Source organism: Nannospalax galili, unplaced genomic scaffold (genome assembly GCF_000622305.1).
Source record: "Nannospalax galili isolate Female #2095 unplaced genomic scaffold, S.galili_v1.0 scaffold362, whole genome shotgun sequence".
Lineage (NCBI taxonomy): Eukaryota > Metazoa > Chordata > Mammalia > Rodentia > Spalacidae > Nannospalax > Nannospalax galili.
Window position 1 is genome coordinate 944,915 of NW_008348785.1, and position 25,855 is coordinate 970,769.

At 45.1% G+C, this 25,855-nt stretch overlaps 1 protein-coding gene across 1 annotated transcript in view; it reads left to right on the forward strand.

The window, feature by feature from the left end:
• Adam12 (ADAM metallopeptidase domain 12) overlaps positions 1-25,855 on the forward strand; it is a gene marked incomplete at its 5' end in the record, with an annotated part of 371,815 nt that overhangs the window by 262,984 nt on the left and 82,976 nt on the right. The window contains 5 exons of the mRNA XM_017801328.2: positions 5,049-5,235; positions 14,784-14,849; positions 16,303-16,374; positions 22,554-22,723; positions 25,165-25,249. Of these exons, the coding sequence (XP_017656817.2) occupies positions 5,049-5,235; positions 14,784-14,849; positions 16,303-16,374; positions 22,554-22,723; positions 25,165-25,249 (580 nt within the window). The remainder of the gene's footprint in view (positions 1-5,048; positions 5,236-14,783; positions 14,850-16,302; positions 16,375-22,553; positions 22,724-25,164; positions 25,250-25,855) is intronic.

The window sequence follows — 25,855 nt, forward strand, 5'->3', positions numbered from 1 at the left end:
GATTCTTCCAACTCTGAGTTTACAACCAAATAGCTATGACATCCAACCTAAAATAAACTGCCTCCCCTTATCTAACTTGGGGCCAAAGAGGGCTGTGAGAACATCAAATTTTTACATCTCAGAAACGTTGAGTGCTTGAGTCTTGGATCCACTGTTGTTTCCAGTGATCTTTACAGCTGAATGATTAATTATGCCCAAGATATTCCAAAGCAATTCTTTAATTATGCCGTGTTGCCGGCTGCCAGCTGTGGAGCAGTAAGAAACCCGTACCCCCGTTTCTCAACGTCTGGCCTTTGGATGACTTAAAAGATAAAAGAAGATATGAGAGCATTTTTATGACCAAGTGACAATTTCTAAAACTTTTCCACTAAGTAAAAAACTTTTATAGTGATTTTTTTTCTCATGATTAGATCATGGTGACGTATTTCACTATCAGTCTTCAGCTTATTGAAATGTGTGCAGACAACAACTGTTACAGGACAAACTGGGATGGCGGCGTTTTCTTTGTAGGGCAGGAAAGCCCGTTTTCTGGCAAATCTGTCATGTGGTGGTTTTATTTCCAGCTTTTTGAGGAACTCCACAACTGATTTCCATAGTGGCTGCACCAGTTTGCACTCACACCAACAGCGAATAAGTATGAGTCCCCTTTCCCACAGCCTCACCAGCAGTTATTGTCATTTGTTTCCTTAACCAGTCGTTCTGACTGGGGTGAGATGAAATCTCAGAGTAGTTTTAATTTGCATTTCCCTGATGGCTAAGGATGTGATCACTTTAATAAATATTTCTTAGAAAGCTCTCTTCAGCTCCATAGCCCATTTTTAATTGGGTTGTTTTTTTAAATTAGTGTTTAGGGTTTTTAATTCTTTATATATTATAGACACTAATCCTCTGTCAGGTGAATGGGGTCAAGAACTCCTCTCTCAAAGTCTGCTGGATCGAAATTCTGTGCTCTGAGATTCTTCCAACTCTGAGTTTACAAACAAATAGCTATGACATCCAACTTAAAATAAATTGCCTCCCTTATCTAACTTGGGCATTCTGTAGGCTGCTTCTTGAGATTACACCTACCAAATGGTTTTATTTCCTGTACAACTGGGGTTCTATTCAGAAAGTCCCCGACACTTTCCTCTAGAAGCTTCAGAATTTGGGATCTAACGCTGAGGCATTTAATTCATTTGGAATTTGTTTTTTGTGTGTGTGCAGAGTAAAAGAAAGGATCAGGTTTCATTCTACGTGTAGATACCCAGCTTTCCCAGCATCGTTTGTTGAAGATGCTATCTTTACTTCAATGTGTGTTTTTGGCATCTTTGTCAAAAATAATCTCAAGATTCCATATGAATCTTAAGATTATTTTTCAATTTCTGTGAAGAATTGCATTGGAATTTTGATGGTGATTGCATTGAATCCGTAGACTGCTTTTGATAGGATGGCCATTTTCACAATATTGATCCTACCAATCCATGAGCATAGGGAGCCTTTCCATTTTCACAATATTGACCCTACCAAGTTTTTATTAGGGAGCCTTTCCATTTGCCAAGGCCACCTGGTCTCTTTCTTCCGTGTTTTAAAGTTTTCTTTGTATCAACCTTTCGCTTCTTTGGTTATGTTTATTCCAATATTTTTGTTTATTTGGTTGGTTGGTTGGTTGGTTGGTTGGTTGGTTTGGGGGGCGATGGGTTTTGATGTTACTGTTACTGTTTTGTTGTTGTTTGAGGCTATCGTGAACGGGCTCCTTCCCTGGTTTCTTTTCCAGTTTATCTTTGGAATATAGGAAGGCTACTGATTTGGGTATGTTTGTTTTGTAACCTGTCATATACAACCAGAAATTCATCTGTTTCTTTTAGATTTTCCAGCTTAATAGAACGTAAATGAAAGCAGTAAAGAGAAAGATTCTGTTTTCTAATCCAATCTGCTAGTCTGTTTCTTTTGATGAGGGAAATGAGACCACGAAGTCAGAGTTATTACTGAAAGACGTGTGCTCTTTCCTGCCATTTGGCCTATTTTGTAGTGTTTAGAGATTTCCTCGTCCTCTTTTGCTTGACAAGTGTCTTAGAGTGTTGTTTGGGGTTAATGTTTGGTTAAGATTCTTGTTGTTCTTTTAATTCAGGTCACCTCTCTTCTTTCAGGGTGCTCAGAAGAGACCAGGTTATAGTATAATCACAGTGAGGTTCTCCTCTGTTAGAACGATGTTCCGGGACCAGGCTCCATCTCCAGCCCCTTTGTGTTGAGTACTGTCTACAGCAATAGTCACTATCCAGCAGTTAACCCACTGATCATAAAGACGCAGAAAAAAGACTACAGAAAGGACTAGAAAACAGATACGTGTTAAATATTGACTGTTTGGGGGGCTAAAGGGACCTGGCTAGTATTGTATAGACTGATATGTTTGTTATGGTATGTGTGAGTGGAAAAGAAAAGAGTGATCACAGTGTGACTAGTGATCAGTACTCAGTTGCTAAGTGAGAAGCAGAGAAGAGGGACATTCACAGGGGTAGGAATAATACGGGCACAGGAAAAAGCAGGTGATGTGGAAGTTTTAATTAATGGTAGACTAAAAAGAATCAGATAAAGACGTATACTCAAATATCATAGTTTGGATCAGTCTCCAGGCTCTGGGAGATATAATTAATAAGAGGAAAGGGTATGAGAAAAAGAAAAACAAAGGAGAGACAAACAGGCAGGCAGACAGATGGTCACACAGACAGAAAACAAGACAGTAATAGGTGTGAACAATAGAGGACAGGCAGTGCGGCTGCGTTGACAGGGTAAGAAATCGGGGAACAGAAGCCGAGTAGGGACACAAGACCGTGAAACCAGTGGCCTGGAGGTTGCATTTCGTCTCCTCTGCACATCCTGGGTGGACTTCCTAGCTCTGCTCCCGGTATCCTCCATGTTGATTTTACTTCCTGTTCCTCTCTTGTGGATTCCTAGCTCCGTGCACTTCAGTGTGGCATTTTCTTGAAGAGCTGTCTGGCTCTGTTCTGTGAGTGGGGGATAACTGAAGTAAACTGCCCAGCTGGCTTGCTGGGATCTACAGAGCTAGTAGCAGGGTGGTTGGTTATGTGGAACCCAAGTCACAGTTAGGTTGCTTATACTTAGTTCCCACAGTCTGCTGTTCCCCTTGGGGTGCTGATGGTGATCCCAATGGTACCTGCTGTGGACGTGCTCATAAAATCCTTATTAGCACAGCTTTTATAGACTTCCCAGCCAGACATGGTGGTACATACCTTTAATCCCAGCACTTGGGAGGCAGAGGCAGGCAACTCTCTGTGAGACTGAAACCAGCCTGTTCTCCATAGTGGGTTCCAGGCCAGCTGTCTCAAAAACAAACAAACAAACAAACCATCCAGCCAGGTGTGGTAGCACACACCTTTGATCCCAGTACTTAGGAGGCAGAGCAGGAGAAGGATCTCTGGTCAGTAGACCTTAACATACGTGACAGAATGCATGAAATCCAGCAGGGGACACTATAAAGGGGTTTCAGATAAGGGAGGGGTCTAAATATGGCCAAGATGTATGAAATGTGCAAACATTCAATAAAACATTTTAAAAGAAAAGTTAACACCTCAAAAATTAATTTAAAAACAAAGTTTTCACTGTAGAGGTTTTAAAAAGGGGGGTCTGGCTTATCAAACCTCAAGGCCAGCCCCCAGTGATCCACTTCCTCCAGCAAGGCTCACAAACAGCGCCACCAACCAGGAACCAAGTGTTCAAACACCTGAGTCTGTCGGGGGACAGTTTCATATTCAACCCACAGCAAAGACTAACTTAGGTTCTTTGATTTGCATGTCTCTCACAGATTAAATGAGAAACACAAAATAATACAAGTCTTCTGAATGTCTTCAAAGATTTAGAGAACGTGTCTGATCTTTTAGTTGTAGGAATTGTCTTCTGAAGAAGACAGGGAGATTTCCTTTCCAAGTTGCGCCTGCTAATTCAGATGTATTTATTGGCAGGTCAGATCTTTCCGCCAGACTCGCTTCCCCAGCAATCTGTCTTTGAGATAATAAAAAGAAAAAGAAAAGAAAAACGGGGAAAAAACACAGGAAGTCAAAATGTAGTCTCTTCTTTACTATAGAAATATTTCAAACATGAAAAATCCCAAGATGTTAGCTTTCAAACAATTTGCAGAGTGAATCGGTGCCAACCCAGGGCACAGAAATGTCCTTTCCTACTAAAGTCTGAAAATAAAAATAAATTGAGATTCTCCTTTCAGTCTCTCATTCATTAAGAACTGTATCTTGGGCCTGGAGAGACAGTTCAATAGTTAAGAGTACCGAATGCTCTTGCAGAGGACCAGCGTTCAGTCCTCAGCACCCACATGATGGCTAACAACTGTCTGAAACTCCAGTTCCAAGGGATCCATCACCCTCTTCTGACCTCTGAGGGCATTGCAGGCACAGGTGCACTTACATACAAGTAGGAAAACATTCATACACATAAAATAAAAATAATTAAATCCAAAAAATTTTAAAGACCTTTAAAACAAACAAACAAAAAAAAATAACTGTATTTTGGAGACTGGAAAGTTGGGTCAGTGGTTTAACAATACTAGCTGCTCTTCCAGAGGACCTGAGTTTGGTTCCCAACACCCATGTCAGGTGTCTCATAACAACCTGTCTCATAACCATCCCAGGCACACCAGGTACACACACACACACACACACACACACACACACACACACACACACACACACCGGCACATAAATAAAAGTAAAAAATCTTAAATGTATCTTAGGGAGGGACTGGAGAGATGGCTCAGCAGTTAAGAACACTTGCTGCTCTTGCAAAGGACCCAGGTTCAGTTTCCAGCACCCACATGGCAGCTAACAATCATCTGTACTCCAGTTCCAGGGGATCCTACACCCTCTTCTGGCCTCTGCTGGCATTGTATGCACATAGTGTACTTACATACATGCAGGTAAAACACTCATATACATAAAAAAATAATGTAACAAAGTATTTTTAAAAGAATGTTTAAAAATGTATCTTAGCCATAAACAAGGAACTGTCCTTAAAAATTAATATTTTTATTACTTTTTCAATAGGGGACTTATCATGTTTGAAAACAAAACCTACATCTTAGAACCACTGAAAAACACCACCGACAGATACAGTCTCCTCCCCGCTGAGAACCCGAGGGCCATTCGAGGGTCGTGTGGGTCCCATCCTGATAGGTCCAGCTTTGCCATGGAAGATGTCTCCTCTGCATCCTCTCCAGTTTGGGCAACAAGGGTAAGAGGGAAACTCAAGTTCATGTTTCTGAGGATCTGAGGGTTCATGGCAGAGACACAGCACTGGGAGGTCTGGGGCATCCTTGTCACTGGGTGTAGCACTGAGGGAATAGGAAACTCATTCCTCAGGAGATAGCAGGTCCTGGACCGAGTATGGACAGACACCCAAGTCCCCACCACTTTCCTGCAGCCTTAGGCTCATTAACATATGCTGGGTAAAGCCCCATCATCAGTGTCAGGGGATGGGAATGCCACGGTGGGCACATGCAGTGGGTTAGAACTAGGGTCAGACATCTGATGGCCAACAGACAAGCATATTCTTTCTCTCTCTCTCTCTCTCGCTCGCTCTCGCTCTCTCTCTCTCCTCTCTGCCTCTGTCTCTGTCTCTTCTCTCCTCTCCTCTCCTCCCCTCCCCTCCCCTCCCTTCTCCTCTCCTTCAAAGCAAAGGGACATGTTCCACCTTCACGCACCCACATGTGCAGAGAACTGCTGATCCCAGGGCCTTTGCTAAGGTGTCCTGCCTGTCCCCAGGCCACACTGCTGTTCTTCACCTTGCCCTCCTGGGACTGCAGCAGCCTTGTCTGGCCACCTGTCCTGGCTCTTCTACCGCAGTGCCGAGTTGTCCAGGGAGTCCTGGCCACCAACAGATTTCCTTCCCTGACCCTTCCCATGGTGCTCTGGACACCTGCACCTTGCCATCCATGTGGGCTGCACAAGTCGCAGTGTAACACTGTCCTCTACTAGGCTAGAGACCCTGAAATTAACCACAACCAGAGAGGAAATGATCAATGATGTCCTGGTGTGTGTGTGTGTGTGTGTACGCACGTGTGTGTGTGTGTGTGTGTGTGTGTGTGTGTGTGTACTTCTTGTCCTTTAATTGAGACAAAATATTTAAAAATCAATCATATGGTATCACCCATGCTGACATTTCACTGCTGGGGACAGTGACAATGACATGTTCTTCATGTCCTTCAATATATTTTTGTCTTTCCCAGCTTTGAGATAAGAGCATACGCCTAACATCCAATGATATCTATCATTCATCGTGTCCTCCTCATCCTCCTTCCCCTCCTCCTCTTCCTCCTTATCCTCCTTTCCCTCGTCTTCCTCTTCCTCCTCCTCTTCCTCCTCCTCCTCCTCTTCTGTTTTCTTTATTGCTATGGTGAGGATAGAAACTAGGACCTTCGTCAGGTGCTCTACCACTGAGCTATACCCAGAACCCAAGTTATTTCCAGCGATGACGCCATCTGTGGGTTGTTACTGCAGTGTAGCAGGAGGACCAGGGAGTGTCAGTGTTGGTCCCTGCATGCGTTCTGTGTCGTCACAGTACTAAGAATGCTGTGACCACCCATCCAGTCATTTGGCTTCTCCAACTACATTGGATTCCTTCCTTCCTTCCTTCCCTTCTTTTAGAAGTACTGGGGACTGAACCAGGGTCTTACACACTAGGCCAAGTGCTCTGCTGCTGTGCTGTGCCCGTGCTCCTCTAAATCCTCTCTCTGAACTCAAACTGCAAGAGATGCTCCATGATTCCATCCACTTCCTGGGATTTTCTTTGTGTCTGTGGAACATCTGATCCCCTGAATGACTCTTGACTGACCCAGTTCTGGACTCGGCCTTCTCTGCCCAGATTTTCTGCCATGAGACCTTATTCCCCTTCACGAGGGATCCCAAGATTGTCCATGAACAATGTTTCTTTTCCTGCCTTCTCACCACAGACTGTCCCTCTAGTTCTTTGGCTCACCTAACATTGATGCATTAGACATCGGGGTGGGAGCTGTATCTGAATCCCCAGGGAGCTTAAAAGAACCCAGAAGTAGAAGAGATAGAGTTACACCCCTGCAGTCCTAGCACATGGGAGGGTGAAGGTAGAGGGATGCAGAGTTCAAGGTCATCCTTAGCTGTAGAACTGGTTCAAGGCTAGCCTGGGCTATATGAGATCCTGCCTCAAACAACAATAAAAAGGGGGACTGGAGAGATAGCTCAGTCAATAAAGTGCTTGCACACTTGAGTTTAATCCCCAGAACCCACATAAAAAGGAAAAAAAGCCAAGCATGGTGGTGCTAATGTATAATCCCAGCTCTGGAAAGATGTAGACAGGTAGATCCCTGGGAGTCCCTGGGCCAGCTTATGAGTGAGTTTCAGATTCAGTCAAAACTGCTGTCTCAAAAAATAAAAATGTGAGTGATGTGTCCTGAGGGACCATACCTGAGGGGGACTTCTAGCATCCACATACCTGCACGCACATGCACCTGCATGCACATACACATGTATACACACACACACACACACACCAGCTCTGGAAGTCATTCCCTCCTCCATTTCTCCCCTCTTGAGAAACACATTTAAGGGATAGAATCACACAAGGAGCCTCTGAAATTCTGCGTGTTTATCTCACTCTCCAGACCTGCCTTTGCATGCAGACGTGGCTTAGTTGTGATGGAGCTGCAGTTTATCCATCATAAACAAGAAGGACATTTGCATTCTGTCTTCCAGGCTCTTGACTTTGGCTACCAGGTTGAATGCCTGTTACCCACGTTTTGTGGTTTATAACGACAATTTAAGTAATACTCGTTTGTCCGCTGATTCATTTAGAGCCGCAAGCTTGATCTGTATTTACTGGCTATGTTTTACTTCTTTAAGTGCACACAGCTCCCTGGCACCGTGATTGGCACCGAAATTTCGAGTCACGTTGACTCGGAGAGGAATGAGAGATCCTGCCCCAGGATGTTGTTTTGCTAATAATGTAAATGTGAAGTGTAAATGAACCTTTAAATGGAAAAGGGAGGCATGGGCGCTGTTCACTTCCATGCCATTGTTGCTCTGGAAATCGTCATGATCGTTTTTACACAAGAGAAAAGAAGTCCTTGACATAAACTCTGAGTAATCATGAAAATGATACAAAAAATGAATTTCAAGTAGGTGGAATGCTTGGCGAGTGCAGGCGCCTAGATGTTTTGGATGGTGCCTATGAGGGAGAGGAGAAGCACATTTCGAGTCTGACCGCTTGCCTCACTATACTGCCTTTGTTTTATATTTCTGGAAAAAAATCAATGGAACCGCAGCTAATTAATCTTATTTACGTGGCACACAAGTGTGTCTGCTCTCCTCCAGTGTGCTCCTGACCCTCCTAAATGTTAGCTACTGCAACCTCTCTGCAGATGTCTTTGCATCTTATGGGGCATCAGGAATCACTCTGATCTCAGTGCACACCCACTATCATATACAGCCAGCTAGCGTTTGTCACTTTTATAAGACTCTACATTAGATTGTAGTGCTTGCCCCCATTGCTTCTGGGGATTTTACATCTGGCCTGAAGTCCCCAGCTGCTCAGTGCACCTGCCCAGACACTTTCCCTCTCCAAGAGCCCTGCCTTCAAGAACAGAGAGGAGTATGGGACATAGCTCAGTTGGTAAAGTATTTGCATACCATGCACAAAACCCAGAGTTCCATCCCTAACGTTGCATAACTGGATGTGGTGGTGCATGCCTGAATCCCAGTACTCTGGAAGTGGAGACAAGAAGATCAGGAGTTCAAGGTCACCCTCAACCACATAGTAAGTAAAGGCTAGCCTAGGCTACATAAACCTTGGCTCAAAAAAAAAAAAAAAAGACTAGAAAGGAATTTTAGTCACCTCTGCAAGCTTTATGAGAGACAAAGGCTATGCCTGCTGATGAGGAAAATCAGGGCACTTATCCCAACAGCAGAGGGAGTTATTGAACTTCCCTCTCTATATGTTACCTGCACCATTGCCCCTCTCCATTAGCACGGAGAACTATGGGTCTAATATACATGTTGCTGGGTCCTTTGGGAAGAAATGACGCCTGGCTTCTCGGGTGCATAGAGGACAGCCAGGCAAGGAAAAGCCGCTGGGTACCTCAACACAGGTTCGCTGGCACAGCCAGATGCCATGCAGCGAGGTGCATCTGTTTTGTGGGGGCCACAGCACGGCGGCAGCCAGGGCATCATGCTAATTATCCGTACAAGGTGTGCCTAGCAAGAGTGAATCTCAGAAGTGGTCAGAGCCATCTGCAAGCACTCTGACAATGATGCTCTTAATCCCTCCCTGACATAACACCTCCACCTCCATACCCACCCTAAAAGGCCATATCCTGTTCTTACTTGAGAGAAGTGAGGGACAGAAAGGCAGCAATGCTTCCTGGGCTCAGAATGTCTGTTATGATAGTTAAGGCTTGACATTACCCAGCACTCCCTCCTGTCAAGCCCTGGGTCCATTAAACCTCTAGATACGGAAGGAAGAGATCCTTGTGCCAGTGGCTCTGGGGAATCGAGGTCACTATTTCCCTTCTGTCCCTATTAACGTTGAATCCATCGGGTTCAGCCCACTCTCCTGGTATGTTGTCTTAACTTGTTGATTCGGCCAGCCCACAAGTTACCCAGGCCTCAGAGGTTCCAGGAGGTCACGTGCATCCTCACTACAAAGCCACTGTTAAGCACTGGAGGATGGCCTCATGGCAGAGGGCAGCCTCCACCTGTCCATGAGCATAACCTACCTGAGAGTCAGGCAGGTGCTGTCCTTGCACAGGAAGATGACGCGTCCATGTGCTGATCTTGCCGGCCCTGGGTCCACTGCTGTAGCTGTTTACTGTTGCCTGGTTATATCACAATCAACCTGAAAATGCTTGAACACCTCTACCATATCCATCCTGCCTACCACAAGCCTTCCCCAACTTCTGCCCAGGTGGTACGCAGCCTGCCCATTGCATTTCCAGCATGCCCTCCTGGCTCGATAGTGTGTGTGTGTGTGTGTGTGTGTTCACATATGTGCAGATACCTCGGTCCTGTGCAGATACCAGGTCCACCTGTTTCTGCTCCCCTTCTCTGGGGTCACAGATTCCCACCATCCTGTCTTATTTTTTCACCTGGGCTCATGAGATTGAACTCAAGTCCCCATACTCACAGGGCAAGCACCTTTCTGACCAGGCTGTCTTTCCAGCATAGAGTGATCATTTTCAGACCTCACATCCTAGTGTCCTTAGATTCTTAGACCCCCACTCAGCCTTCCTGCTGAGGCCCTGGCTCTGTCCCTGCCTTCCACCTGCTCAGCCACACTATGACCCTCCAGTCCAGGCTTTCCTCAGCCTCAGGACTTGGGCTGTCACTACTCAGTCTACCTTGAACACTGTGCCAACACCATCCCCCACACACCTGCTTCTCAGCTCCCTTAGCCTCCCAAGCACCCACCCTTATCCTCCTGGTAAAACCCTCTTTGTTTCCTTCGTTGCAGTTTTCATGGGCTTCTTTCTTTTTGTGAAGTCTTTATTTGCCCATCCAACTAGAAGACGAGCTTCACGCAGGCAGTGATTGTGATCTTGTCCTTCCCTGTATCCCCAGCATCTAACTCATCAGTACACAGCAAGCTCCCAGAAGATGCTGTGGGTGAATGAGTTTTACAGACAGTCTGACCATAGGAAGACAGGATTGCATCCAGAGCTCACTGGAACCCCAGCCTGCCATTAATTTCCCAGCTTGAATTAAAATCTCCATGTGGAGTTCACAGCAGGCCAAATGGGGGTAGGCAGCCTCTGGGAACTTGGCTGGATTGACTTTCAGAGCCCCAGGAACTAGTTTCTTGTTTAGCAAGATTCAAGACTGTCTCTGTTGGAAACATCTCATTCATGCTTCCAAGTGAAGCCAGACTTGGTCGAGCAGAACCTTTGACTTATCTGCACATAGATGGAACTGGTAAAAGAAAGGAGCCAGGGGCTCCTCCCAACCCCATGGGACCCCTGACGAAAAAATCCTCTAATGACCTTAAGTGTGAAAATAAATTATTTGGGCCAACTGTATGGCCTTAAACACCCAAAGGAAAGTATAACCAAAGAGTAAAGTCATCAGTATGTTTCCTTAGGAGTTCAAGGGATTATACTTACCAGACATTAGGCTTAAGCCTATATAAAAAGTTATTTAGAGAATTATTTCTCACTGATGATTTTGTTCCTAACCAGAAAGTGCTGCTCAGATGTAAGACTTCAAAACTTGGTCTCCAATACTGTAGTGCCCACCTGTAGCTAAAGGAGACAACCAGCTGTTGTTCTAAAATGATGGATAAATTTGTTTTCTCCCTTTGAGAGGGAACTGACACTGATTCTAGCCAATACAACAGCTATCAAAATACCTGAAAGCAAATCCTGAATCCATCACTCTAGGGTCCAGCCTTGGCAGACAAAAGAAAAATGAGGAACCCAATAGAGGGATGCTTTTGGAAGCCCTTGTCAAGAAATTCCAATGGACTCTCATATCAACATTTGAAAATTGCCCTGTTCTGACTTTCTTCTAGTTCTCTGGCTAGGACTTGTAATACTAATTACTCTTGCCTTTACTTCTCCTTCATATCTCCTATTCATGATTCAAGGACTTTCTTTTCCCCCTAGAGATAAGAGTTATGCAATTTGGGAGTCTTTTAGATAGACCCACTGAAGGGGTACTCCAATTGCCTCACCCTGCATCCCTGTTCAGCATGGAAGAAGCCAGAGCGGTTTGTGTCCCTGTTTCCTATTGGCAATTTGGGTAACCTCTTCAGAGGATGGTGTGATAAGAATAGGATGTAAGAATTGGGTAGGCAGTTAGGGTAAAAAGACCCCAAAGAAACGTAGCCAGTTTCTTGGCTAAAAGTCAAAATGTCCTTGGGTCCCTTAGCAACATACTGTGTTCCAAAGGCCAAAAATGTCAGAAGTATTTGGGAGCTTGTATCTAATCCTTAAAAGATTTTAGGGTTTCCTCTTCAGAGAGGGGAATGTTAGAATAGCCAAAAGCCCCATAAAAATAAATAAATCCAAGAAGAAGAAAGAGCACATGAAGTTATCAGAAAAAAGTGATGGGGCGATATGGGAGGAGTTGGAGGGGAGGGAGTGGGCATGGATTTGATCAAAGCACCTTATATGCATGTATGAAATTCTCAATAAATTATTTACTTAAAAAAAAAAAAAAAGAACGCCTCTGTCCCCACCTTGGAGCTGAGACCATTGGACCATTTTCCGAGACTCAGGTTCCTGTTTGAGGTCAGGCTTTTGTTCACATCCCTGAAAAACGAAAATCCAGCCAAACAACCAGCTTCCAATATTGCTGCCCGTATCAAAATTTTAAATAGTTTTATTTTTTTTAACTGGACAGCTTAGCTAGGTGGAGATCACATGGAGGTAATTTAAGCCTCTCTTCAGCAGGGAACTGGCCACTCCCCTGTGGCTTTTCATTATGATGTGGTTAAACTTCTCTCCGAGCTTGTAATTCTCTGAATTCATGAGAAAATGTGGATGTCTCTGAAAACTGCAGAGACAGGAAAATTGTGTTCATGTGTTTGTTTTCATTATCTGGAATTGCGTGTTTTCTAAACGATGGTCCAGGGCCGGTTGGAAATGCCCTCTGACCGTAGATTTCACCCTCTGCATCCTGAAAGGCATAAACGTCTCAGCAGTCAGAGCTGTCCATGAGTTTTTTGATGGGAGATTATTTCATTTCTACATTTCCAAAGCCATATTTTCCTTTGCGTAATTAGCTGTTTGTTCATGGTTGATCAGAGAATTGTGGGATGCGGTGGGGTGCGGTGGGGCCCCTACGGAGATGGCTCAGTCAGTAAAGTGATTACTGTGCAAGCATGAGGACCTAACTTCTGATCTCTGATGCCCATTTAAAAAGCAGGGTGCTGCAGGACATGTCTGTAACCCCAGTGCTGGGGGAGGAATGGAGACAGGTGGCTCCCAGGCTCACTGGCCAGGCAGTTTGGCAGAAATGATGAGTTCCAGGTTCGCTGAAGGACCACGTCTCAAAGAACAAGGACAGGATAGAGGAAGGCACCTGACAAGACCCCTGATCTCCATGTGCGAGCACACACACGTGCACACATCCACACACTCACAGAAACACACACAGAAACACATACATATCCATACAACACAGAGAGAGAAAGAGAGAGAGAGAGAGAGAGAGAGAGAGCTTCTGCTTCTTGACCCCTCATTTCCAGAAGTGTCTCATTTTGTACGAACGCGTGGGCGCTGCAGGAACTGCCTGTTTGCCTTTATGAATATGTAGTTATCACCATAAAGCCTGCCTGCACATAGTTACAAGCCTGCCTTTTTTCTCCTTGCAGCACTGTAAAAGCGTGAGAAATTATACCTTTCACGGTGCTTTATTTTTCTTCCTTCATGAGGTTTCCAGATTTCTTTAGGGACACCTAAATTCATGAATCAGCACAGCTGGGCAGCAAGCAGGAACACCACTATAATACAAACATTTTTCTTGTAAAAATCTGTTTGGAAGATCCTGGACTGATGGAGATTTGTCTTATGAAAGATGTTTCCGTCAGGATTCTATGACTGGAAACCTGATTCAAAGCATGCCTTCATCCCTTTTGCTTTCGTCTGGACGAGTGGTTGTAACATGCGAGTTCTCAACTTAAGCCCTGTATGGACTTAAGTCATAAACCAGCAATGTCAGTAGGGAGGACCAGAGACCAGCTGACCCCCCACTTCCTCCAACTGTGTATTATTGCAGAAACAGAAGGCTTGGCTTTTTTGTTTTCAATGTTTGCTTTTGGAGACCACCCTCCACGAATTGCTTTATTTCTCAAAAAAAAAAAAAAAAAAAATGCCTTTGGGATCCTCCCAGTAATTCACAGAAGAGTGCAAATGCTTTCCCAGAAAGCTTGATTAAAACATAACCCACCTCAAGGCCATCTTCTCATGACTCACCTCAGAGGCCATCTCATTTGGGATCCGTATCTCTGCTGCTGACTGCTGCCATCCCTGAACTTTCATGGCCGGTTTCCATGCTCTTCGCGCTTCTCATCTCTCAGCAGACCCAGTGTCATAGTCCAGGCTTCTCTAAGGAATGCTGTTCTTTCTGGTCTCTCTCTTCTGGCTCCTCTTTTCTCTCCCTTCGCCTCTTTGCCCCCCATCCTGGCTGTTCCCCTTTCTCCAGATCAACCTAGTCTTCCATTGCTTCAAACTAGATGTTTAAATGATGGGCCACAAGCACCTGCTCCCCGGAAAGAGGTCAGCAATTCCCCAGGGATCGCACAGCTTCTCTTCAGTGTGTTCTCTTTCCTCAAACCATGGAGCACACACATATGGCCGTAAAGGTAAAAGAAACACTTGTGACAGGCTGGACTCTACCATTGCCTTGAGTGAGCGTCACATTCATAGGCGGTCTACCTCAAGTAGCCTTGGTTCCCATTCTAGAATGTACTTTGAGATCACTTGTTTGTTAATGTGTTCGTTTTGTTTAATAATGACTTCGGTTTCTTTTGAACTTACAATCAGTGTTTCAGCAGGAAGATGAACTCCTTTTTAGGATTTCCCACCTGGAAATGGAAACCTGTCACTCACATTGAGGTTTTACAAAAAGATAGGTCTTGGAGATTAGTTTCTGAATGGTGCAGAGGTATCGAACCCGGGAGAGGTAGAATCACCCCTTCAAATATAGTGATGCTGTTTCATTTTGTTTACTTTTATTTTTTTGTGAGGCATTCATGATGTTCCAGAAGCTTCATGAAGTATTAAGAGAAACTAAACTCTTGCTTACTTTTGGCAGCATAAAAGAGAGACCCTTAAGATGACCAAGTATGTAGAGTTGGTTATTGTGGCGGACAACCGAGAGGTAAGGACTTGAAATTCCTTAGTGTGCTAAGTTTAAAGAAGCAGAGCAAAGATGCAGAAGTGCTGAGCACCTTGTCACTTACCACTGTGTCACTTACCACCTGTTCCAATTCCGTGTCTGTGTGTTCTTAAAAGCCTTGGAAACAACCCATTGAAAAAGGATTTTTCTCATCTGATGAAGCACAGAATATTTTAAAATGCATCCGATGTAATAAAACAATAAAAAGGGGCCCCAAAACAAACTCAAAAGAAGAAGAAGAAGAAAAAAACACAATTTCTTTGTAGCTAAACTCTCTAAATAAGGAGAGGTACTTAGGGGAAATGGATTACTTTATAATATTTGGGGGGTGCGGGGAACCAAAGTATATAAAATGGCCAATGCATCCTAATCTGAAGGAAGAAAGAGAGGGAGGGAGGGAGGGAGAAGGAAGGAGGGAGAAGGAAGGAGGGAGGGAGGGAAGGTGGAGGGAAGGAAGGAAGGAGGAGGAGGGAGGGAAGAAGGAAGGAGGGAGGGAGGGAAGGAAGGAAGGAAGAAGGAGGAGGGAGGGAGGGAGGAGGGAGAGAGGGAGGGAGGAAGAAGGAAGGAGGGAGGGAGGGAAGGAAGGAAGGAGGGAAGGAGGGAGGGAAGGAAGGAAAGGAAGGAGGGAGGGAAGGAAGGAAGGAGGGAGGGAGGGAAGGAGGGAAGGAAGGAAGAAGGAGGAGGAGGGAAGGAGGGAGGGAGAGAGGGAGGGAGGGAGGGAGGGAGAAGGAAGGAAAGGTTATATAGACATGTGGCAAAGAAATCCTCCCCTCAAGATATAGCTTGGTTCTTTTTTTTAAAATTCATTTTGAATTAATTTCCTTTTAGATTAGCTTCTGTTTTTCTTACTGTCTTGTCAATGTATTATGAGTCAGGTGGCTTTTTCTCCCAAGTTCACTCAACACACACTAGTGAAACAGGCTTGACAGTTTCTCAGAAAACTCACCCCACCCTGGAAGGCCAACTCGGAGAGCGGGGAGCGTACTAACTTTTTCCCTCTCTCCTCCTTCTTGTTGAACTCGCTGCCATGAGTGTCCCTTGCTTTTCCTATTTAATTTTTTAAAAAAACAAGTACAAAGGAAATTTCTCAGGAAGTTAAAATCAAGCTGATGATATGAAAAATGGCTTTGGACTGCCCGTTTGTTGTCCATTTTTTCTTTGCCAAAACACGTTCCTGCCTCCATCATTTATGAGGCTGGAAGCGTGCAGAAGTTACTGTCTCATGAGTGCTTGGCCTGGGTGAGTCGCAGGGAGTTACAGGGACTCCGCATTGGGGGAAATTACCTGGCAGGATATGAATGCCTTACACTGTAAATGTGGAGGGCCCCAGCGGTGCAGGGCATCTCCAAAGCCCAAGATTTCACATTTCAGGAGCTGGGAGGAGACTTGATTGATATTCTCACTGTTATTAATGCTGACATTTAAAATTGTTCAGTTTCAGAGGCAAGGAAAAGATCTGGAAAAAGTTAAGCAGCGATTGATAGAGATCGCTAATCATGTTGACAAGGTAAGTTCTTTTTCAGGTAATTAAATCATTCAGCATTTGGAAATGAGGTTGGGAGAACTGGTGTAGTTCATCTGACTGTGCAAGGAGACTGTGGTCTGCCTCTGGGTCCTCCAAGTACTCATCCTCTGAGCAGGTGCTTTCTAGGTCCTGAGCGGCTTTGGGGGATTCCAGCCCTAGGTAATAGGGTGGACTGTGGTGGCCTTGGGGACTCAACTTCCTGTAGGACCTCAGCTGGCCAGGAAGTAAGTGTTCCACTGTACAGGAATTTTAGACTCCCCATTAGGTATAGATCCCTGTAAGTACACAGAACCTTTGAGAATTTCCTAGCTGGACCTCTTCCCTGCTCACCAGTGCTGGTACCCATAGTTCATCCCTGTTTCAATGTGGTCTGGAGCATGGACTCACATCTACAAGAGACCTACAAGCTCTACCCTCCAGGAATACAGAAATTGACTTTTACGTCAATCACTGTGTTACATTTTTGTCAATTGTTGTGATAAACACTTGTAAGAAACAATTTGAAGGATGAAACATTTACTTTGGCCTATGGTTCTAGAAGCTTCTGCTGGCTCTATTGTTCTGAGCCTGAGGCAAGGCAGAACATCATGACAGAGAGGGCCTCATGGAACAAAGTTACTCGCCTCACAGTAACCAGGAAGCAGAAAGAGAAAGGAAGGGGCCAATGGCAAGCACATCTTTCTAGAATACACCATTGAGACCTGCTTTCTTCAAGTAGGTCTGACTTTTCCTATTACACCATCCAGGTATTGCTCCATCCGGGAAGTAATCATTTGATTATGTCAGAGTCTTCATGATCCAATCACACCTCAATAATTGATTCAATTTTCTGTCCAAACCATGACAAGCAACTATTAGAAAATCTCGCATTAAGAACAAGTAAGGAACCCGCTCCCACTTTTACAAAGATGATTTCTGACTGGAAGAGCCCCTGGCAATCTGGTCCAGTCTGGGGTCTTTGGTCACAACATCTCCTTGTACTGCCCACTGGCAAGGAAGTAGTGATCCTGTCAGTTTAAAGCACTCTTCCTCCATTGACACTTGCTGGACAAGAACGGGGCTGTTTGGGGGTGAACGCTCGCCCCCCACAGAAGGGCTCTCTCAGTGACTTACACGAGTGTGGCAAGGGGCGGGGAGGGGGCCTTCCGGAGCATTTTCTGACTGCTTCTCTGCTGGCAGGGGTGATGCTGAGCCTGGACAGCAGCATGTCCAGACGCTCGCTAGAGATTCTCACATTCTACATGATTGGCAACTCCAGGCCCAAATGCCTAGCTTCTCAGAAGTAACACATCTCCTACCTACAAGAAGCAAGGCCTGGACATAGCCAAGCCTTTCACAGCCAGGCTTCTCTGACATGGCCACCTTTTACACAGAGCAGTTCGGAAGGGTGTCGCACTACAGCTTTCTTTCTGAGCAATTCTCTTCTGATCAAGTTTTATTTTGTACATTTTCCTAAAAGGGAAGTCAGAGACCCTTCCATAAATTCATCTCCATTCTACATCCTTCTGCATTGTATTGAACTGTGTGCATCATGAATTCAACACGAATTGACATGGATACTCTGCTTACAATCACAGGGAGTTACAAGCAGAGAGACACACACAGATGCCGGCAAATATGTCAAGGACAGCATAGGGGTTAAAGCTGGTCACAGGGGCTAAGGATGTAAGTCAGTGGGTAGAGCACTTGCCTCACAAGCATGAAGCCCTGGGTTCCATCCCCAGCATCATATAAACTGGTCATGGTGACACATATGCCTGTAATTCTAGCACTTGAGAGGTGGAGGCAGGAAAGATCAGAAGTTCAAGGTCATCTTGATAGGCCAGCCTGGGCTTCAGGAAACCTGTCTCAAAAAAATAAGTAAAATGTGATAGCTTGGATCACAGCTCAGGCTGGATGTTAGAATTCTCTGGGATGTTTTGTTTGTTTGTGTGGCTATTCCTAGATCTCAGCCTAGGGACTCTGATCTGATTGACCCAGGGTAGAGCTTGGCACAGGTTTCACCCAGGGTCCTCCTTAGAATAGGTAGGACAAGATTAAGATACAGAGATAGAAGGGTGAAAAGTTTAGATACTTAATCTAGGAGCCCAGGCCACCACGCCAAGGTGAGCAAGGCAGACTACTGCCTGAACAGCCCCTCATTTCCCTCAGGCTATACCAAAAGGAATGAATGAGAGCTCCTCTTGGGCCTAAGAAGTACAGAGAAATGATGAGGTATTTTAAAGCCAAACTCAAAATTGCTGAAATCCCGTTTTTAAAAGTGATGAGTTTGGTCTGCGTTTGTTTATCTTCACATAGTACTCTAGGTTGCATCTTGCTCGGTTTGCAAAACTAAAAATGAGTCATTGGGGGTTTGTTAATAGCTTGTGCTGGTGGTTAAAGAAGATGCCTCTGAGAGGCCTGGTGGGCTTGACCAAGTGTGCCAGCCTGGCTGAAGGGAGGGCACAGCCAGTTCACTGAGCAAGTAGACTCATTTAGCCCTAGTATTCCTATCTACCCCTCAGCAGCCCCCAGAGACCCTGGTGGAGACACTCAGGCCCCTTGAATGACTCTCCATCCAAGTCTGTTGACCGATGGCTCAGGCTACATTGAACGTTCCAAATTTCCATTTTGCAACTTTGCTCATGGGAGAGTCTCAGCCCAAAGCTCAGTGACTGTCCCAGTGGCCACTTCTTCATTTGTTAGCATCTTGGCTCCGCCAGGCTGTTAAATTAATAACCACTTGGCTGCACTGGCTTGTAGAGAGAGCCAGGAAGACCGAGCTTGGAGAGAAAGGAAGGAAGTCCAGACCCCGGACTGGAAGACAGAGGACCAACTGCGACAAAGGTGTGGCTCTGAAACATTCAGGCAAAACTGATAACAGAAGCCGAACACGTGTCTGATGTGCCTGCTTCCAGAAAAATCTGAGGCATTCTTCCCAGCTCCTGGATTACACAGCTGCAGGAGTGGCAGAGGGGACATTCGTCACCTGAAGCTTCAGCTCTGAACCTATCACTCCAGCCCATCCATGAACTCACTGTGTTCCTTCAGCCCTCTCTGCTCACATGCCCATCCCTTTGCTTTCCCCTAGCCAGTATCCTAAAGGATGAAAGCTTTCCTGGGGCCCCCCATTGCTTATCCACTCCTCCCAGAAAGCCTTCTTTTTCTTATTTTTTTATATTATTTTTATTTTATGTGTATGAGTGTATTGCCTGCATGTGTGTGAGTGCACCCACATTGTGCAATGTTCGTGGAGGTCAGAAGAGGGCGTCGGATCCCCTGGAACTGGAGTTACAGATGGTTGTTTGCTGCCATGTGGGTGCTGGGACTCGAACCTGGGTCTTCTGCAAGAGCAGTCAGTGCTCTTAACTGCTGAGCCATCTCTCCAGCCCTTCAGAAAGCCTCCTTTAGCCTCTCCAGTACAGCATCCCCTGGACTTCCTGTGGGCCCATGGCTCAGCAGGACCCTGTTTCAAAATTAACTGGAATCATGGCAGCATGCCCCATGCCTTAAGCCTCATGGTGACCTCTGAGTGGCTGAGCACCGGTGAGGGCGTCCTAATCTTTGTTCTTTCTTCTTGTGCTACGTCTGGCCACAGCAGGAGCTGAGCAAACATTTGTAGCCATTGTGTAAACAGGAGACTCTCTCTGTTGTACCTCTGACTATGTCCACATACCTTCCGAGTCCATAGCCTAGCAGGCACCTGTCAAGCTGTGTGTCCTACATAAACCAATGAGCTTCTCCCAAGGCCTGGGGTCATAGTACTCACATGTGGATGACAGTTTTTTAGTGGCTCAGATCATGATGTCAGAGTCAGCCTATGTGCAAGCCCAGCCATGCAGCCATGGTCTTGAGTAACTTACCTGGCCTCTCCCAGCCTCAGCATCTTGGCTGTAATGTGGAAACGTTAACAGTTCATAACTCAGAGTTACTATGAGGACTAAGCTGTGTCCTAGAAAGCACCTTAGTATCAACCTTAGGATGTAACAGTGTTCATTACATGTTAACTGTGGCCATTGTCCTGGCAAAAACCAAGAGGGCCCATGGGCAAACTGACAAACATTCGGATCAGGCAATAAAGGGCCAGTGAATGATGGACCTAGCATATGCAAAAGTTAACCAGCAGCACTAACTTTAGAGAGGAAGCCACATGTTATAGTCCACTAAGTCCGAACTCTGGGCTAGGATGTGGTTGGAGAAGGCTCGTGAGGAGATGCAAACTTCTCCATTGGTATGTTAATATATTTACTATGCTGCAGAGTTAGAACTGAAAAAAAGGATATGTTCGACCTGGCAGACTTCAGTTCCTGCTTCCATTCAACAGTCCTGGGAGGCCAACAGTGTCTCTTTCTCAGAAGATAACCCTCAAAGCCACTCAGGGTATCTGGCCCTAGGGAATCTCTTAGCAAGCTGACATAAGCATCAGTGTTGTGTCTTTCTGCTCTAAGCACCATCATCTTTGTGTATAACACAGCTGGAAATGTCATCTGCAGGGCTGCAGCCAGCAAGGACGGCAGCATTCAGAATAGTCTGCCTGGGAACTTAGTGGCCTGGGAGTTTGCAAGTAGATTCCGCAGGTCATGCAAGTCTTGATTAAAAGCCTATTGGGCAGCATTTCACTCGTGTAATTGTCTCATTAACTTATTACTGTCATATTGTCCTCGTTATCTCTTTAAAGCCAACTTGGACCACTGCAATCAGCATAGCCTATGACATAATGTGTGTCCCAGTTGAGTTCTTTGACTTCTTCCACTGACCCAGTGCTCACCATGTGACTTTGGGGACCAGGAAGTGAAAGGATGAGCTGCCTTCTGTGGGGTAGAATCTGGGTCAGAGTCTCAGCGTTGGGGAACTGCTTGCATTTTGCCTCATCACATTGGAATGGTGCTTAACTCGCAAATGAGGAGCTTCTATGATTTTGTTGTTGTTGTTGTTACTCATTGGCCAGATGTTTCTAGAAACTTACAGGACCTGAAGTTGGCTATAGTTGGTATGGTGATAACTATATCAGGATGTCACTAGTCCTGGTTTTTTCGTGTGTACCTGGCATCTCAGAAGATGAGGGCTTTGTGTCACATGTAGAAATGGCATCAAAAGATTTATAGTCAGTAAGGTGATTCACATCCTCACATTCTGCAACTGCAGGACCATCATCTCCCTGTCAGTGTGGGGCAAGGGTAATTTGGAGTAATACAGAGTAATTTACCTGGCCCCTCCCAACCTCAGTGTCTGACTATAAAATGGGAACAATAATAGTTCATAACTCACAGAGTTGCTTTGCAGACTAAGCAATGGCCTAGAATGCACCCTTGGATGTTCATTACGTGCTAGGCAACCACTGATGCTGCCTGTCTGGACTTACATAAATAAGCCATCCTTTGGCAACAAGAAGAACTGCTTTTGTTCTCTGACCCCCTATCAATCAGGGCCTGTAGGCTGAAGTCACTGCAACCTAAATGTTGCAGAGTCAATGATCAGAGGCTTGCTTTGAGTGGTGTGGATGACACTTTATCTCAAGTTCCTGTGTGAACTTCATTTGACAGATCTTCCCATCACTCCAGTGCTGGGCTAACTTCTTGTTGTGGGGAGAATGAATGTTCATGAAGTTCCTGAAGAAGGGTTTCATCCTCATCTCTGTTACTCTTAAAGACACCAGGTTGTTCATCTAATTCATTCAAACCGACAGGTCACAGAATATGACGGCATCAGCCAAGGCTGAGTCTCGGCTGAAAACTTCACAGATAGATTTTCAGGACCTCATAGGCAGAATCTTGTATTTAAAACGAACCAATAATTATCACTGGCAGAAGTGGCTGGATGATCACATTCACTCAACATTCTTTCTTGGAGCAGTCATTAACTGGCAGCACTTAGCTATAGCACAAGTCTACCTGCACCTTTAAATCACGGAGAATCACTCGAAATGAACAAATGAACACATGCTTCCGTAAAGTATGGGGAGATAGGAGATAAAGAGCTAATAACTTTAGCATTGAATTGGTCGGTACTGGAGAGCCCAGCTAACAAATCACTTTGCACAGGGCACTGAGAAGATTTCTTAACTTCTGATGTCGCGGGAACAAAGGTGCACAGAAAGGGGCTTTTCTCAAACTATGAAATCTGGTCTGACTTTCACTTTAAGTTCTGCTACTGTGACCCTCTAAGGATGCCTGTTTTCCTAGTTTTACAGACCACTGAACATTCGGATCGTGCTGGTGGGGGTAGAAGTGTGGAATGACATCGACAAATGTTCGATAAGCCAGGACCCGTTCACCAGCCTCCATGAATTCCTGGACTGGAGGAAGATGAAGCTTCTACCTCGGAAATCCCACGACAATGCTCAGCTTATCAGGTGGGGAGTCCCATCTCCTTCCATTAAAGAAACAATGCCATCTGCACACACTTTCTTAGGCTGTGTCTGAGCAGCCCCAGGCCACATTCCTCTCTACAGAGCACACTGGCTCTTCTAAGGGGTTTTCCAGCCTGTATGAGCAGGGTAGCCACATCCCTAACTGAAATCATAGATCCATCAGGGAAGTCCTTGGGGATGTTCCCCTATAAGACTCCTTTCTTCCTTTTTTCTTTCTTTTTTTTTCATAATAGCATGCTTCTGATATTTTTCTGGTCTTGCTCTTGATAAGATTGTCTTAAGTAGGGCATTTTTAAAAGAGTATTCCCTTTTATTAATAAAGATGTATATGTTTATACAAGATCTAAGTGCAAGGTGCCTGGGGAAGCACCGACTCCTTCGTCTTTGTGAGGTCTCTTCTCTCTGACTTTCCAGGTCAGTGAGTGCTGTTTGCATAGAATCTTGGCCTCATCAGTATGCACCAGGCACCTGTTAGGAACCAGGTCTGTACATTAAACATAACAGTGACCAGCACTAAGTCTTCTTGCTCTGAGAAAACAGAAAAGTAGCAAATGTCAGAGAACGGTAACTGTCATGAAGACACAGATGAAGGGAAGCCTGGCATTACACAGCATGTAGTGAGCTGCTGCAGATACCTCCACATTTAAAAGAAAAGGCAGGTCTCATAATAGCCTGGATGGTGTGGAGTGGATGCTCCCTGAAGCAGCAGATGCTTGCGTGAATCGTTAAGCAGTTTTCGCCATTACCTTTTGCTCTCATGTAACTTAAATCACCAAAGCAAAAATCTTAGATAAAGGGATCCCTTTTCTTTTGCAAGTCAGATCTAGCTTACTGAATGTTTATGAGAAGTGAACAAAATGGTCCTGCCCCATCCATCCACGTGGAGGCTGTCAGTGACCTCTTGTCACTGGCTTTGGCCATTTTCACCAGGGTCCCCCATGAACATCTGTGCTTGCCTCATGTTTTATGCATCGATTAGTCCCGAACTATTAAAAGTACATTTCATGTACTTGGAGTTGGAATTTTTTGTTTTTATTTTTTCCACCAATGGAATCTGTCCAACTTAAACATCTGGAAATAAATTAGCATCTTCTTTAACCTTTTATGTTTACGCGTGTGTAGTTGTAACTGTTCTTGTAGCCCATACATATGAGCAGCTGTGGTATAGAAGCTGAAATTTCTACTGCTGTAAATACGAGGCACAGCTGGCCCTCCACATTTGAGGGGTCCACATCTGTGGGGCCAGCCGACCTCAGAGAAGAGCTATTCAGAGAAGACGTTGCCTCTGTATTGAATATGTGCAGACCTTTATCCCCATCGCTGTTCCCTAAACAATACCATGTAGCAGCTAATTACATGGCACTTACATTGTATGAGATATTAGGAGTGATCCAGAGATTATTTCAATTATATGGGAGGGTGTGTATAGGTTATATGCAAATTCTATGCCATTTTCTATAAGAGACTTGGGTATCTGGGGGCTATGATGGCCTCAGACAGTCCTGAGAATAATACTTCATGGATATCAAAGGTTGGCTATGGTGGAGGGGTAGGAAGAAAAGGGAACAAAAGAAGGAAAGAGGAAGAAAGGGACAGACAGAGGGCAGGAGACCTTTATATGTTTTCCACCTCTGTCCAATTCCCATGGCTGACATATCTAACATTTCAAGCCATGGATGCAGTATCTGTGTTTGGCCAACATAGTGTAAGTCATCCTGTTTCATAAGAGTCCAATAAATAACAGTATTCAATTTTAAGTGTAAATTTGGAATCAAGAGCACTTGTCTGAAGCAGGCCCCTGGTGTGATCAGATTCATGATCAGATTGAGATTCCACACAGGAGGAAACTTATATGGAAACTACGACGTCCCTTCCAGAAACTTCGTCCCCAGTGCCAAGGCTTTTGGTGCTCACTTACTGTACACCAGCTCTAGGGGAGTGATAGCTTTCCTGCTGATTTCAGGTTTGCAGGCTGTATTGCCAGGACGCGTTGAAGGCTTTCAAGTCTGGCAAGCAATACTAAGTTACACAGGAAAGCAAACTTTAGCTACGACAGAAAATCTCCGAAGCTGTCTCGTGCGTTTCCTTTAGCGCACACGATTCTGGTGGTTTCTGGCTTCCCATCAGCAGTCCTTTCAAAGGAACAGCTCCCTGCAGTCTACCAGAAAGCAGGCTGCAATTCACAAATACAGAGCAATCCCTGGTCACTGTGAGTCTGGACTGCAAAACTTTACAGGGATTCTGGGACCATCTTGTAACTGGAAAAAGAGAGTAAAGGGAAAAGATAAAGGTCAGTCCAACAGTCTTCAGGCCGCTGTTTTCATGGCTTGGCACTCTGTTGCAGGCACAGCTGACAGAGTTGAAATGTTGTGAAATGTATCCATTCTGTGTGAGAGTAAAGAAAGTCTTTCCTTTTGTCCTAGTGGGGTCTATTTCCAAGGGACCACCATCGGCATGGCACCTATCATGAGCATGTGCACAGCAGAGCAGTCTGGAGGAGTTGTCATGGTAAGCCAAGGATGCCCAGGAGTTGGCTCCCCTAGTTAAGATTCCCCAGGAAGTCCACTACAGTTAGACCTTTGGAAGTTGGGCCCCTTCTGTTAGTGCTTCTTATATTTAACTCCACTATTACTCCCCTCGTGTTAGTGGGTTATTTTCTCACGTGTGGGGGACAGTTTAGAAGACACAGGGAAGGTGGACGTGGAAGTGTCTCGGTCTAGTCAAACCTGCCCCTTCTGTGGACCTCTTGGCTGAAATATTCCAGTCAGGAACGATCCTTATGTTGGGATGAGCTGGGGCCTGGGGTTGCCCTTTGCACTCAGTGTTTTGGATAGACTGTGGTCTCACCAGCTATTACCGCTCGAGTGATTTTCTGATGGTTCTGTCTCCACGGCCAACAGTCAAAAGTCTGAGGTTTTTCACTACGTACCATTGCAAATGCTTTCCATACCTTCTGGCCAGGGTACAATTTGTCTTTATAATAACCTTATTCTTTGGAAGGCAGAGGCCTAGGTTTATTGCTTTACAGGGGTAACTTTGTCACATACGGACTATATATGTTTGTAAAAGGAAACACAATGAGAGGCATATTTGAGTTTTCTTAAGAATTTAAGA